The 17,332-nt window shown below is 29.0% G+C and overlaps 1 protein-coding gene across 2 annotated transcripts in view; it reads left to right on the top strand.

Annotated features, from left to right (window-relative positions):
* LOC107449640 (protein SSUH2 homolog) overlaps nt 1-17,332 on the top strand; it is a 58,978-nt gene that overhangs the window by 15,613 nt on the left and 26,033 nt on the right. For both annotated transcript variants that reach the window (XM_071178906.2, XM_071178905.2), the window contains exons 2-8: nt 176-384; nt 2,478-2,654; nt 4,734-4,820; nt 6,306-6,372; nt 9,822-9,951; nt 10,024-10,084; nt 12,003-12,190. In XM_071178906.2, the coding sequence (XP_071035007.2) occupies nt 177-384; nt 2,478-2,654; nt 4,734-4,820; nt 6,306-6,372; nt 9,822-9,951; nt 10,024-10,084; nt 12,003-12,190 (918 nt within the window). In that variant the 5' untranslated portion in view covers nt 176. The remainder of the gene's footprint in view (nt 1-175; nt 385-2,477; nt 2,655-4,733; nt 4,821-6,305; nt 6,373-9,821; nt 9,952-10,023; nt 10,085-12,002; nt 12,191-17,332) is intronic.

Here is a 17,332-nt window from a genome sequence, read left to right as displayed (position 1 = left end):
ATAAAATTACCAATTTCAGAACCAAGGTTAAAAACAGGAATGTTTGGAACAACCTTGTTCAGCAAGAAATAGCCTACAGTGGATTGTAGTGCCATTTATAAAAGAATTATTAGGGTGAATCATAGTACTATGAGGGATACTTTGATTAAATCAACATTTTTGTTTTATCTTTCAGCATGTACAATCAACAACCTCCTAATCTAGGATTTATTGGACATTCTAATCAAAGCTATTCACCAGATCAGCAGAATCCATATCCTCCGCCAGTTTCACCTATATTATCAAACTATCCACCAAATTCGAATACTGTCCCTCAACAACCACTTCTGAATTTTCAAGCAATGGGAGATTTTCATAACGCTGGACCTGGCTATCCTCAACAAGGTAATTGGAAGATTAGTAATTAGGAGACTAGTCTTTAATTTATAAACTGTTTTTTATCCTATAAAAATCCTAAGAATATAAGAAAATTTATTGGGGAAGGGTTATGAAAATGTTTTCTCTTTTATAATTTTTTCTATGCATGGTAAAGATGGACAACCAATTTGAGTGAAAGACAACTTGAGGAAGATTTCCATATTAGGTGACAGAATAATCGACAAGTCTTTTCAACTTCCGAGCAGCAGCCTGCGAGGAACTAAAAAAAAACATGACAGTAAAAAACCAATTCAAAGGGTATAACTTGTAGCCACCCCCAGCATATCTCTACATGCTTTGTTTTTTTAAAACTTTTTCCATTTAAAATCAATTTGGGGGCTTAGCAACTGTAGGTGGTGTGGAAATACCCCTGCCACTTGCATAGCAGGATGACTAACGAAGGGCAGGTCGTAACGAGGCGTCATTTTTAAATAGAAATTTGTGTTATAAGCACTAGACTTTTTTAATCAGTCAACTTAGTAATATCTAGACGGAAAATAAGATACTTTTAAAAAGTAAAATGTATTTAAAAACTAAATAATTGATATCTTTTTGAAAATATTGCCTTTTTTACAAAAACAAATTTATGAAAATAAATATAATCGTTGGGGGTTGCTATGCAAATGGTCCTTCACTCAAAATGGTTGTGGACCCCTAATATATAGTATACCCTGCAACATTTTCAATATTTTTGACTTTAGTAGATACTGAGACAGAAATTTTTGCTAGTTGGTCGAAGTTTTTAAATTTTTATCAGTACATTTAGAAATTAATTGTTCTCTATTGGTGTTATTGGTAGAATAAATTGATTAAGTAGTTGTGATCAATATTCTTTTTTTTTTTTTTCAATTTATTAAAATTTTAGCATATTTCATATTCATAAGTTTTAAATAAATTAATACAGTGAAACCTCTTGGGGCAACCATCTTCTATTCTGTCAGGTTGTTAATGGAGGTTGGTCATTTTTAAGGATTACTTTCATTGACTTTTAAATATTATCGAAGTTACATGAATTTTCGCAAGCTATTCCAATTTTACTCTGTCATTTTCTTGGAGCAGAAATGCCACTTGTGTTGGCTTCAAGAAAACCCGATCAATGAGTAAAATTAGCATCAATACAAATGACCTTTACTGATATAATTATGTATAAAAACAAATTTACCAATTGTGAATGATAAAACTAATTTAAATAAATAAACAGTTATGTTTTTTTTTTCAAGTTTGCCTTAAATTTTTTATCATAAAAATTAGTTAGCTTTAAAAAATGAGAAGAGGTTTAAGCTTCTTATGGGCATTATAATTGATATTGTTTAAAAAAAATTCTCAGTGTTGTGGGTGTGTTATTGAATAATCTAAAATTAATGAAATATTAAACTGTTTTATTTATAAATATCAGCATGCCTGAATAAGTCATAATTGACTTTTTTTTTAACATTGCATGTCAGATTAAAGTAACAAGGATGGATTATTGTTTTTATGAAATTTAATATTGATATTTGAATAAAATAAATCCAGATAATAAATATAAAATAAAATTTTGGATAAATTAAACCAGATGTTTTACCATATTGTGCTTATGAATTTTAATATTTGACGTATTATAAATAAAAAAACAATTACATGGATTTTTTTTAAGGTGTCACTATTTCTTGCCTTTACAAATATTTATTATTCAAATTTTTTGTCAATTATTTAAGTGAGGATTTTTAAATAACAATTTAGACCAAAGGTTAAACAATTAAATGTTATGTTTTTAGGAATTGCATATTGTGCGAATGAAAAATACTAAAAATACCATTTATTTTGTTTTCTAAATTAATTTAATGTTTACTTGTATAAACTGCAAAGCATGATACTAATTATAGACGTTAAGTTTGGTTTTCTATTCCATGAACAAATTTCTTTTGGTTAATGAAATTTTGTTTTTGAAAATGTTTAATGGCTCTATAATGTTTAGAATTATCTGAGGAATGAATTATCTAAAATAAGAATTGTGTAGCATTTAGCATTATATTTTGAGTTTTATCTCTTACATATAACTAATGTTTATTTAAATTTAGGATATCCACCACAGGTTAGTGCTGGTTACCAACAACCCCAGGTAAGTCCTGGATATCCTCCTCAACAACCTCAAGTAACTCCTGGATATCCTCCTCAACAACCTCAAGTAACTCCTGGATATCCTCCTCAACAACCTCAAGTAACTCCTGGATATCCTGGTCAGCAAATAAGTCCAGGTTAGCATAAATTTCAATTGTTAAAATTTATATTTTTGTTTTGTAATTATTTAGTTAGTTGTGTATTTATAACGTGTGCTGACCTTGTGCCATATAATACAGAACCGAATTTATTGTTTAATGTTTTAATAATTTACTGTTAAACAATTTTTATAATTTGGCTTTTATGAAATATTATTATAATCTGTTAGTACTTGTAAATATTATTTGCACTTTCAAAGTTTTTATTGCAAATTGTTATAATTTTTTATTGCCGGCTTAGACAAAAGATTTTTTTTTTTTTGATTTGGAGAATATATTTAAATTTTAATAGCTCAAATGTTGGCAAAAAATTTTAATGAACAATAATTTTAAAATTATTAAACAGTGTTATACTCAAGAGCTTCAATTATCATATTGTTAGACACCCAAAACTTCTAAACTTCAAGATCTTGAATATTCTTTTAGCATTTTTTAAACACTTGTTATGAAGTATTTATTTAGTATATTCCAATGAAAATACTTGTTTGATTCTCTGTGTTCCAGATTAATAATATTATTTCTTATTTTCTTTGTTAATAAATGTTATTTTTAACATTTTTTTAATCAATTACATTTAAATTTTATTTTAAAGATATAAAGCATTTAAGTACTCATAATAGCAACTATTTATGCATCAGAAACAAAATATTAATGTAAAGATGAATTTATTTACTGAATGTATTATTGATGAACATTTTGGATACATAATGTTACAATACATGCATACAATACATTCTCAAAAACTATATTACTTAAGTGACACACACACAAATATGTGTGTACAGTACACCAAAAAAATTTACCACTTTAAATAACTTTTAATCTCTATCAGATCTACATGTTCTAGGACTCAATCCTAATGGTCAAAAGGGCGACCTCAAATATGTTAATTTATAAGTGCAGACAATATTTTAAGTTTCGAAATCAGGCATAAAAATGTTCTTTATTTGAATAGACATACCTTTTTTTTCAACCGATTTGGGTTTCTGACCTTCAAAGTATAAGAGGTAGCCGTAATATGGTAATTGTAGTTCCCATAGTTTGGTAATGAGAGCGATCCGAAGTTTGGACCTCTTAATGTTAATTATACTTTTTGCGTATTTCACCATATCTGGAAAACTATTAAAGCGGCTTGAAAAAATTTTTTGCACACAACTGTAAAATTCATTTGTCTAAAGATAATCTCATGTAAAAAATAAATTTTGTTACTTTTGATTATTTTATCTGTATAATTTATCGTAATTATACTTATTGTTAATTTATATATTATCTTTTATGTGCAGTCTAATAACTTTTATATTCATATCTAATATGTGCAGTCCATATTTAGCCATGAAACGCATAATGATTAAAAGTTGTGGAAGCTCTGTGTCATTCTTTCTTCATTGTTTTTATTTCTGTTTTATATATTTAATTCAATGTTTTTGTTCACCAGCACAAGGGTAAATTTACGTGCTATAATTAAAACTATTTTTCATTGTGCCCTTTTAGTTAAGATTGGAAGATTTAAAAAAAAAATCATTTGACTTAAATAAAATTTTGATCATTTTTTTATTATGATTGGACTATAAGCTAAATACTAGTATGAATACTTCGACTATAAGCAAGAGGACAGACAAACTTTAAGTGCTAACAAAGCCTGTCTATACATTAAATGTTTATACACTTATATTATTATAAGGCTTATACATTTTCATTCTCAAAATGTGGGTATTTTTTGTAATTGCTTTGAATCATAAAAATATGGATTAGAGTGTGGCTCTCAAAACTACTTTTGTATATATATATATGTTCTCATATTGGTTGTTTGAAACAAAGATTTAAACTACCTAGTTTGTTTTAGTTTAGGTAGCTGCAAGCTAATGATTTGCCTAAAAATTTAGTTTTATGATATGGTTAGGTATTTGTTTTTTATTTCAAGTTTTTCAGAAACTATGTGAATAATATTACTTAAAATCTATGTTTTACTTAGTTGGAATTTTTTTTATTATTCCTGTTACAGTAGTATAATTACTTCATTACAATTTATTTTAATTTTTATTAATTTTTTCTTTTCAGTTGGTCAGCCAGCTGTCTGTCCTACTGCTCCAGATTTGAGTGGAATACAACCTGTTCCTGGATATGAGGGATTAACATTTGAACAAAGTTAGTGTAATTAGTTTTTATTTATATTTTATAAATTTGTAATTTTTCTATTATGCTTGTAAAATATTGATAATGTATTGTGCAGTGTTTGAATTTAAAATAAATATTTCTTTTACAAGTAATCTTATATTAATAATCAAGGGAGGCATAATTTTTAATGTTCAAAATCCATGCAATATATTTATTTAAAAATCAATAAAATATCGAACTGTGTAATGATCATAATTTTGAAAATAAGGATTGTGATAGATCTAATCACTATAAAATATTAACTTCATTATTTATGCTTTACTGAAATTATTGTTTCATTGGACAATTTTTACTTGAATGAGCAAAGTTTTAATATATTTGGAGATATCTCTTTGAATAAATGAACTGAATACAAGTTTCATATTAGCTGAACCTTAATTATCTGTAGAGAAGTGCACAAAAAAATTTCCACTTATTGAAATCTTAATTATATACTATTTGTTTTATAATGTGTGTTCAGAGATAATAAAAAGTTATTGTACAAGCATTCCTCTATTAATATAAAAGAAAGGTTCTAATAAGTCTTTTCCGAAATGTTATTAAATATCTTATAAAAATATCCCCTTTGTATCAATTCATTTGTTTTAGTATATTTTAACTTATTTGCCTGTCATTCCTAATGACTTACTTAGTTTTATTATAAATTATTTATAATTTTTGACTTTCTTTCTGTAACACACTGCATATTTTTATGTGAGTAATATTTATGCTATTATTTATTGTTATTATTTATTACTATTATTTATTGTGTGTAATACTTTATGCATATTCTCCAAGATTCTACATTTTACTCTTTTAAAGCATGTTTAGTTATAGAGCAGTAGAATCATAATTGTCTATAATAGCTGTAACACACCTGGCTCTCTGTATTATCTGCCAATTAGTTTTAGTAAAGGGTCACAGCAAAAAAAATAATTCATCTTAACAGTAGAGGCAATAAAATGATAAACATATACAGGGGTCTGTCCAGGCCGAATTTTCTACCGTTTTGCGGTATCTTTACAAATTCAACTTTAGGAAAAACCGTAGTTTCTCAAAATATTTTTTCTTGGAATTTTATTTTTGTATCCTTTAAGAAACGATAATCAATATTTTTGTGTTGATTTTTTAATATAGTTTTTAATTTTTCACAAATTATGTCTAAATTTTCACATAATAGGTACCTCTAAGAAAAACCTAGACAGACCCCTGATATAATAAGGTCAATTGCGATACATCAACAACTGGCCAGGATGAAACTGTAGCAGTGTTTTCCCTAAGCAGTTTTTAAAAGGTCAGCCCCTCCCACCTGCCTTTTAATCATTACAAGTGCAACCTCCTCCATTTGTTTGAAATCTCTGTAGTATACAATATCATTTATTATCATCTTGCAATATCATTTATTAATCACAACTAGTCTGTGTTTGGCTGTTAAAATTTTTAAGGCCAATTTTACATTCTTATTATTGATTATAGCTACTTTAATACCTCCGACTGTGCCTGATTGGCAGCCTGGAGAACATGAGAGACAGCCTGTCCAAAAGTAAGAAAATTGAAACACATATTCATATATTATAATTTAATATTTTCTAGTACCTATCTGCTTTAAAAATCAAAACTGTTCTAACAATATTATGTGAATATGTAAAACAATTAAGAAAAAAAGTATTTGCTATTAAACATATTAATTTATTAGAATAAAAATTTTAAATTCCTGGAGATTTCTGAATAATCCAACTATTATCAACTCTAGATGACTAAACTTATTTCAGTATTACTTACTCTGTTGAATATCATTTTACTTATAGACATAGATAAAAAAAATAGTAAAACCTTATATTTTTTTTATATTTTATTCATATTTTACAAGCAGATTAACATAGTTTAAGAGAAATATAATTTTTCTTAAAATCTAGGTAAGCAATAGAACTTAACATTTGAATCTTAAAATAAACTTCAGTGTTATGGTTACATCCTAACTTTCCAAAAGACTATTTGACAAATGTTTAGTTTTTTAAATTAATTAAACCAATCATAGAAATACTTATCTATAAAATAATTTTAAGTACTCTTCCTGTTTGAAGTCTTGTTCATATGCAAAATCATTATTTTTTTGTAATCATTATCTGCTTTTTAACCCACCAAAAAAAATTTCCTAACATATTTCACCATTATATCTTGATTAACTTTTTTGTTTTTATCTTGTTACTGTATTTGACTCTTACTTAATTGGTTATATGAATTAAATGATTGTTTTTCTTTCTATATTTTCTTTTAAAATTTAAGTATGTATTAAAAAATGTAGTTAAATGTATTAAAAAATATGTTTTAGAATGATAATTATATTAGTGGTTTTACCCTCCAAGTATTACAAGTCTAAAATGGAAATTTCCTAATGAGAAAACAATTTTTCCCATCAAATAACACTGAAAAAACCAGTGTTTGTAACTGAAAAGAAAACTGATTCATAAACTGAATAACTAAATTCATGAACTGAATTAAAAAAAATCTTAGAGGGTTAAACAATAAAATATAATGCTAAATATACTAGTTATTTTGTGTAATAATGTAAAATGTTTGTTATTTTCTTAAAACTTATAATATTTTATAGCTATCTGTATTAATCAACTCTTCAGAAGGTATATCTTCTTCATATAAGTATTAGTTTTATAACCCCCAGATGCCCTAGTGAACTTTCCTGATTTTTGTTTCTGTTCTTTCATTTTGCATTGGCCTTAGTTTCTTGTACCATTTAGCTATCTTACTATACTTTAAATATCTAGTGAAATGATCTCTTATAACCAATCACAGAAAAGAGTTGGAAGCCTTGTATTGCTATAAAAATAAACAGCAAACTAGAAATAAAAGCTCGTTTTAAGAAAGAGTTACTTTTTTATAAATTCTGTTGAAAGTTGCAACTAATCTCATTTTACAGTTAAGAGATTTTTTTTTAATTACTATAGCTTTCAGGCTGAGACTTTTGTTTCCATAGTAGCTAATAATTAAAATATTCTATGTGTGTTATAAACAATCAAAATATTCATTAACTTTATGAATTTACAAGGGAAATGTCATAATTAACTATGAACTAGCAGAATTTCGTCAAATGAAAAGAAATGAAAAAAAAATATGGCACAAGTGAGACAAATCTAGAAGAGATTGTAGTGTTCTTCCATTTTCTCTCAACATGATAGATATGCAATATTGTTTTCATGCAAGGTTGAATTGGTTTATGTAATGTATTTAGAGTCCAAATTCACAAGTTTAAATGTTTGACAAATTTCACCTTTAAATAGTTTTTTTGTTGCATTTTTGAGTTATCAATCTATGCATGATTTTTTATTACAAATTCTTCGTGCATGCTACAATTTGTTAAAAGTGTGAGTTAAGACTATTTTATCTAGAGGTCTTAGTTTATTAACCATTGTTTTATTAACAATTTGTTTCATTACATATTTTCCTTTTTTTCTTGTCTGATTCAATTTAAACATATTGTAGTTAATAAAGTATGAATTTTAAACATTACCTGCATTGTGATTAACTTTTGCATTTATTATAAAATATCAGGTTGGTCACAAGGGAGGGAGAGTTGAAGTCAGTGAAAAGGAAATGAGTTTAAGGCATGCATGAGTTTAAGCCTGGTATTTTTTGAAAAAAAATGGCCTATTAATAGTTTTTGAAGGAAAAAAAAATTGCTTATTTTCATGACTTTTTTTAAAAGTGTTAAAAATATTTTTTATCGATGATGCTTTGTGCAGTGTTGTATTAATAAATCCTGTCCAATTCCACACTGCTCTATGCATCATCTATGAGAAATATCAACAAAACAATTATTACAGTTATGCTCTAAAACAGAAAATATTCAATAAATAAAAAATATGTTAAAGGTAGAGTGGTTGAGTTGAATATCAACTAATTAATGCACCATGAAAAGTGCCATCTATGAGAAATATTATCAACAGCACATATGAATGTTTTGTAATGTATTTTGTGTATAAAAATAAGACATAATTGAAAAATTTATGCCAATTAAGGAAATTCAGTCTGGAAAATCATGGAAATTTTTTTTTAGTGCTTTTGGCCACCTTGTTTTGGTTTGCTTAAATTAAAAGTTATTTTTATCTGGTTTTAAATTGTTTACTGTACATATTTTTTTTTTTGACTGATTTAAATAAAACTTATCTTTAGTTTAAAGAATTGTTTAACTGAATTTTGATTTCAATTATTAGGGGTATAAAGCACCATGTATGGGCTTCTTATAAATTTAAAAATGCCTTGGTCAAGGCTCTGCCACACATGCTATAAAAAAGGAGATTAATCTCTTATTCATGTCCTACTATCAAATGCAAATTAATGTTATTTACTTGCTTCATGTCAAATGAAAAGCTCTTATTTATGTAAAGTCATTGATCATGTAAGTAACTCATTTACATGAATCTAATTAAAATTATATATAGATGTAAACAATAAAGCATCACATTAACAATCCATCCAACATTAAATTAGTTGGGAAAAGCCTAAAAAGCAAAGGAAAATTAATCAAAGGGTATGCCGTATGGCAATTATTAGGATGATTTGAATTTGTTAAATAAAACCAGGCAAAAAAAATTTAATTTCATTGTTACTCAGGAAAAGTTTTATGTTATTTTGATAGACAGAGCAACTAAATCTTCTGCCACCTGCCTGTACATTCAATATCTATTTAAATTTATCTAATCATTTAGTTTAGCAATAAAAAAAAGCCAATAGCTAGTCTCCATTAATTATAAGCACTACAAACCTTTCTCACTTTGTCCTTGTAGTCAAATCTGATTAAATAATAAAATTATTTTTGTTTTGACCGAAAATTGTAAGCCTTATCCATCTTTTTCAATTCCTGTGCTCAGTTTTGATAATATGAATCATTCATTTTAGTTGCGCTTAATTGCCAGCTAATATTCATGTTTACCATTTTGTTATAGTTTCATATTAAGAGTATTACACATTTTTTAGTCTACCACGTTTCAATGAGGAGGAGGTGCGAGATGCTGTTACTCAGTTTGCTTCGGAGCACTGCTGTTATAGCTCTGGTCCTGCCAGAGACATGCAAGTGAGAGAGATTCATATGTCCAGTGCTTTCCACGTAAGTAAATTTGATAATTAATATCTTAATTAATTTATGTTTCTAGAGATTAATTTATTTTTATAATTTCAGTACAAATTGGAAACTTTTACTGAAAAACGTCAGACATCTTGGACCTTTGAACCGTATAATGGTAAAAATATGTTATTATCCCACTATATGTTATTATATGTTATTTGAACTATCAGAAAAAGACATGGGTTTACGGTAGAGTCACCCCAAATTAAGCATACAAAAATGTGATAAAATTCAGCACTTGCATTGTTGTAATAAATTATTAAAAATTTGTTAAATTGCTGAAAAGCCAATAAAAAAAACATGTTTTGTGTAAAATCAGAGGGAATAAACAGTTTATTTTATATATGTTATGTTTTACACATGCAAGTACTTAATCAATCTCAAAAGGCCAGGGTTGGCAGGTTTTTGACATGTGACAGTTTTTGACGGTTTAAACCATGGTTTAAACCGTCACGTCAAAAACCTCACTGTCAAAAATTTTGAAAATGTAAAAAACCTATATTCATATGTAAAATTTAATTAATACATAAAATTTATATATTTTTTATAAAGGATAGTGTTTCTAAATATGTTCTAGAAAAAATAAATTTAAAATTTTGAAGAAACACTTATATTTTGAATAGTAACCAAAATCTTGTATCTTTTGTAATATTATGTATTCATTTTCATGTGTTATTGAAAATCTGCAGTGATATTATTAAGAAATTTATTTATAACCAAATTTAGTGTATAGTATAGATTATACTAAAAATTAGACATTTTTAAAGATAAACATTAGCAGTTTTGTACATTAGACATCTTTTAAAGAAAAATCTTTTTAATATTCTTTTAAATCTTCTTAATAATCTTTTTAACATAAGACAATACAAATTTAAGTGCTTTCTGTTAAATACACAGAGTAGTTAGTGTCGATTTACAGTATATTCAGCCTATTAATTTACTATGCTGAAAATTTAGTTTATCCAAATACTTGAGAATTTCATTTTGCTGAATACTATATAGTTTTGTTGAATATCTAAATATTCAGCTGTTGAATAATTACTTCTTGCTTGCAAGATATGCATTATTTGTATAATTAATACAAGTGGAGAAAAAAAAATTAAGAGGTAAAAATTGTTTTAAAATCATAAGTGTAATAATTATAAATAAATATAATAAACAATATGAATTATATTTATCATTATTCACAAATATAACTACTTTTAAATTCAAATTAACATACTGGATAATAAAGATATTCGGTATAACATTAAAAAAAATTTTATACACTTGTACCAAGTTTGTATTTATACAACATAACTTGTAAGTTTCTTATAAATATTAGTTATATGTTCCTTTTATGTCAAAAATGCATCATAATAAACTTTTAATTTTCTTAAATATCAAAAAAAAAATTTTTTTTTTTCAAAATATAAATATTTAAAAAAAATTTGTGCAAAAGTTTTCTGCACATGCATTTCAATATAAATTTCTGAGATTTTAAATCTGTTATTTTACCTTAATTTTAATTAAAAAATGTTTTAAAACCTGCTGATTACCTATAGTAAATTAAATTTCAATATAATGCATGGCAACTGTTGGTAGTTTTGAAGTTTATATATTTTCTTGGCAAACTTCAGTTTTTGACGGTTTAAACCAGTATTATACCCTTGTCATGTCAAAAACCACTTTTTGACGTCAAAAACCCAACCCTGCGAAAGGCACATGGGAAGGAAATGTTTTTTCATCCAGATTTTAAACAGGACAGTGCATTGCACACTTCTCCAAATATGTATTATTTATTATATCTAGAATTTTTATCTTTTGATATGTTTTTATTATCAGGGGATACTATTAAAACTACTATAGTTTTTTTTTGTGATAATAGTACTATTCGAAGTACCAATTTTCAGCTATGGGCTTATTATAGCATCTGTTTTTTCTTGCTATCTTTAGTGTAGGCAAGGATTGGTGTTTTCTGATACTTTGACTCTTCAAATCAATTTACCTTAGGAATTTGAATTGATTGATTGATGATTGTGAACATTTTGCAGGACAGCCTATTGATGGTCCTCATAATGGTCCAGCTCCTCGGCCTTGGGATGTGCCAGCTGTCCCCAGTGTTAGTTTTGTTGATTCATTTGCTAAGATTGAAGTGCCTCATACTGCATTCACAAAACCTTGTCATACATGTGTTGGAAATGGCAGGATTCGCTGTGAAACATGTTTTGGAAATGGAAGGGTGAGTGATGCTTCTACTCTATTTTTTTGTTTTAAATGTTTAACAAAAAGAAGAGAAAAAAATCTAAATCAAAACCGCAAGCACTTCACTTTTGACGTACATTGTGCAAAAAAAAAAAATTTGACCGACCACCCCGAATAACTTTTGATCTAATCAGGGCCGGATTAACCTATAGGCACACTAGGCACGTGCCTAGGGCCTACGAAAAACTTGGGAGAAAAAAATTTGTTGACAAAAATAATTTAGTTTTAAAAACAACAAGTGTATTTTGCACAAAATTATGAAGATACATATAAAAATATAATATTTTTCGGTAATAAATTATTTTGCAGAATCTTATGATCTAATATATTACTTTTTCGCGATTTTTGGATTCAACGAAATTTTGTATTAGCTGTCGAATTCCAAGACTACGCAAAATGTCGTATTCAATAGACATAAGTGCGAGCGATGCTAAACGATCATTGTTGAACACAAAATTTTTTTTATCAATTTTAATCTGGAGAAAGATCTTTCTCCTTCTGCATTTGATCCAAGAATCGACAAATATATTCTTAATGCAATGTGACAGTTAGGAAAAGTATTCTCGATTGAACTACCGTAATTTCGCACGTATAGTCCGCACCACAGTATAGTCCGCAGGTCCGATTTTATAGTAGAAAAATTTCAAAAATCGTCGGATAGTCCGCACCACCGGATAGTCCGCGGACTATACGTCCGAATTATTTTAGAAACAAAGAACTAAGTATAAATAGAAAAAAAGTACTTACTTACTAATATATCTTCTGAAATAAAACGCTAAATATAAATAAAAAACAGTGCTTACTAATTAATCATATTTTAATTAATCACACATTCTACTACATTAACGAAAACCTTCAAAGTCCGATTCATCAGTATCAGAATTAAACAGTTCTAATATATTTTCGGAAAGAGTGTCCGAAAGTTCGTTTTCAGCATCACTATCTTCACTGTCAGAGATTTCCTCGCTTTCACTAACAATCCCGGCTTTTATAAATCCCGATCGGATGGTTGACACTTTAACACTTTTCCAGGATTTATCGACCCATTCGGCAACTTCAGTGTATGAAGCGCGTCTCATTTTTCCTCCTTTTGTGAAAGTATGTAAACCTTCCGACATCCAGTTCTCCCAGCAAGCACGTACGTGGGACTTGAAACTTTTGTTTACGCTAATATCCAGAGGTTGCAGGATTTTTGTTAAACCTCCTGGAATAACGCTAAGTTCAGCACCGATGTTTTTTTTCTTAGCTTCCGCCTTTACACTGTCCTTTATGTGTGCCCTCATTGAATCCATAATCAGTACTCCATTGGAATTGAAAAAGGCACCTTCTCTTTTCTTCCAAACTTCTTGAAACCAATCGAGCATAATGTCCTCGTTGCACCAACCCTTTTCATTACATCGTATTACGACGCTTCGAGGATAATTTTCCTTCGGAATTGTTTTTCTCTTAAAGATTAAGAGCGGCTTCAACTTTGTGCCGTCAGCACAGCAGGCGAGCATCACTGTGAAATGGGTCTTTTCTTGACCAGTTGTTGTTATGGATACTGTTTTCACTCCACAAGTATCGACGGTGCGATTCGGTAGACAATCAAATGTTAATGGAACTTCGTCCATATTTATAATATTTTTCAGGGAATACTTCCCTTCTGCAATAACTTTCCTTGTAAACTGAAGGAAAGAAGCTTTTTTTTCATCTACATCGTGCGGAACAGCCTGACACATTGTCGTTCTGCTGCGAACTCTCAAGTTTTTACGACGCATGAAGCGGTAAACCCAATTTACTCCTCCCTTGAAATCCGTTATCTGCATCTCATCTGCCATGGCCTTCGCTCGGAGACGGATTTTAACTGTTGAAATGGAGCGTCCGGCATTTCTTTGGTCGAGAACCCATCTTAGTAAATTTTCCTCTAAAGCTGGCCATTTTACTTTTCCGTGCCGATTGGATAGCTTTCTTCCCATTCTTTTTAACACATCCTTTTGTTTGCGCCAATTTCTCACCGCTTTCTCGTCCACTTCAAAATAACGGCCCGCTTCTCTGTTTCCATCTTTTTCAGCTTTCACAACTACCTTGAGTTTAAACTCAGCAGTAAAACTCCGGCGATGTTTCACAGACATAATGTTGGATCAACGTTAATGAAGATGAAAAACAAAATACTGTGCATTAATAAGACAAAAACGCATCAGAATTGAAGATACAACGATTTGAAAAAAATAATAATAAGCTGAGGACGATGGTCGAAATCAGACAGAAATATGAGCAATGAAGAAAAAAAACAATAAAAAGCGCTCTCCCAAGCATTTAAAACAAGTTTCTATTTTTAGCGATTCCTCCCCCTATTTTTGCTTCTCCAATCAGGTTTTTTTTTTTTTTTTTTAAATAACTCCGCCTAGGACGGTCTTTCTTTTATCCCCTGTCTAAAATTCTCACACACTTAGCTTTTTCCCCTCTTCACTGACCTTCAGTTGAAAGTTTGAAATTCTTCTGGAACATAAGATTATTCAAGGTTATTCCAAGTTCATCAGCACCCTTTATTCATCAAGCATTCACATGTTTTTAACAAGCAGCTGAAGAATAAAGGGGAGTGGAGAGAGGCATTCATGACAAGTGGAAGAGACATATTTCCTGAAAAAAGCGGGGGGGGGGGAGAGTGCTTGTTTTACAGTTGACGTTATCACTGGCCCCACCCTGATTTCCTTCATTCATTCCTTTCTGATTTATGCTTCTCTACTCCACGCCCATTTCCTACACTCAATAGCTGTTCATATGGCAGAAGGGAAAGAGAGATTAAGTTCTCTTTGATTCCAAGAAAGGTCTCGCGCTGTTTATATTTGATTATCGGCAGTTCACGACAGCGCAGGGCTCGAAAAAACTCAGAAATTTTACCCGTCCTCCTTTGAAACTAACCCGTAGCTTCTAAATAAATAAAAATATAATTTTCTCTTATTTATTACAAACATTTATATAAATAGCACAATGAATTAGTAGTTACTAGGATTACATTATACAGTAATAAAAGAAATACTAGGTTACTAGTAGTAACCTAGTATTTCTGTTATGAAATAATTTCTTTCCTTTATGAAATAATTTAAATGACAAAGGTCAAGTTATCTGGAATGTCAATTTATCCGAGGGTACTGCGTTTTTTAAATGAATAGAATATGACGTTTGCCAGTTCCACAATCAAGCCAATGATTTACAGAGGTTTCTGCACAGAAATCTGAAAGGGGTTTTCCATTTAGATAGATGTTCATAATTGCGTTTAACGCTTCTTGTTTAAGACCAGTACGTAATGTGTTTTTTTTTTTGTTTTGTTTGTTTGTAAGTTCATTGCTGAAAAGCCCCTTTCAACCGCTGCAGTACTCCCAGACTGAGAAATCATCAATTCCAACATGCGTAGTATGTTGCTGTATTGTGGGTCATTTTGCTGCCTTGTAACTTGTAGGACTGTTGTAAGATAATGAAAATTGAAAATGTATCACGAACATTAACAGGAAAATGGCCGTCCGCGCGGACGTTGGATTCGGAATTTTTGATCGACGAGGACGGGCTGTTTTTCGAGCCCTGCGACATCGTGTTTTTTAAATTTCAACGATTTTAACCGTGAACAACCACCGTATTATCCGCACTGGTGGATAGTCCGCACCTTCAAAAATTCGCATTTTAAACACAGATAGTCCGCGGACTATACGCGCGAAATTACGGTAATCATAATGGTATTATCGATATCTACTGCAATATCGGCAGTATGTCGGTATTGCAGATAAAGTTCGATAAGCAAATTTGTAAATTAAAATCCATATTAATAAAAATGTAAAAAAAAATATGCAAGAAAATTTTAGCATATATTTTGAAAAGAGGGGGGGGAGTGGGGGAAGGAGGGGGGGGGCCAAAAACGGCTATGCCTAGGGCCCACGAAAGGTATAATCCGGCTCTGTGCCTAGGGCCTACGAAAGATATAATCCGGCTCTGGATCTAATGATCAAATCTTAACAGTCTAAGAATCACTCCTAATGGTTCAAGGGGGTGACCTTAAATATGGTAATTAATAAGTGCTGATGATATTTTAAATTAGAAAACTAGACACGTAGCCGTACTTTCATTGAATACATATCTCTGAACTCCAAAACATAGGGGGTAGCCACAATCTGGGAAATACAGTTCCCATAGTTTTCTGATGAGCGATTGAAAATTTAGACCTTTTTATGTTTATTTTCTTTTTTGCGTGTTGTGCCATATCTAGAAAACTTCTAAAACAAGTTGTAAAAGTTTAAAACGCAATTCTAAAATTTGTTTATCGAAGGATTATTCCATGTAAAATATAACTTTTAGTAAATATTTATTATTTTCTTTAGTAGTGTTTCTTTTAAATGTTGACATAATAGCTTGGTTTTTAATAAATTCTTTCTATTTTAAATATAATTTTCCTATGACTGCAAACTTTCTTTTAATGACCATATAAGCTAGAAGGTAATTGGAGCTAAAATTCTTGGTAAATAGAAGTAAATCTTTTTTAAATTTTACATTTATTTAACTGTAAACTCTGAAAATAGTTTTTTTTTTCATTACAGTCGGATTTAGTTCAATTTTTTTATAATCATTTAACAAATGCAGTCTTATCAAAATTAATAAAGTGTACTACTACTAAGCTATACTTGAGTGAATTAATGAAGTGAAAGAAAATCATAATTTTCTAGTTTCAAACTTCTGTAATAAAAGTAGCCAACTTCATTACTTACAAAGGAAATACACATCTGTAACATTCTTATTAGAATTAAAATAAGCTTAAATTAAAAAGCATAGTAATAAACATAATATGACTTAGATTATCTGTGAATGAGGCCCTTGTTCAAAACATGACTCCTCTAAGTTTTATTTAATATAATATTAAAATTGAATAACCTCTTGAGCAATATGTATTCATGTCTGAATGGTTAAGATGTCTGACTCATTGTAGAGAGAATGCCAGTTCTCTCCCAGCTAATGGCAGTAAGTAATTGTGCATTTATTAAAATTGAAAAAAAAATTTTTTTTTTAATCATCTATATTAAAAGACTATTTTTGTGTGAAATCTTTAATTTTTTAAAATGAAAAATGTTTAATTTTATCATTTGAATACATT

The sequence above is a fragment of the Parasteatoda tepidariorum genome, chromosome 6 (assembly GCF_982258835.1).
Source record: "Parasteatoda tepidariorum strain Cologne lab strain chromosome 6, Ptep-v5.0, whole genome shotgun sequence".
In the NCBI taxonomy this organism is placed as follows: domain Eukaryota; kingdom Metazoa; phylum Arthropoda; class Arachnida; order Araneae; family Theridiidae; genus Parasteatoda; species Parasteatoda tepidariorum.
This window is presented reverse-complemented; position numbering and strand designations above follow the sequence as displayed.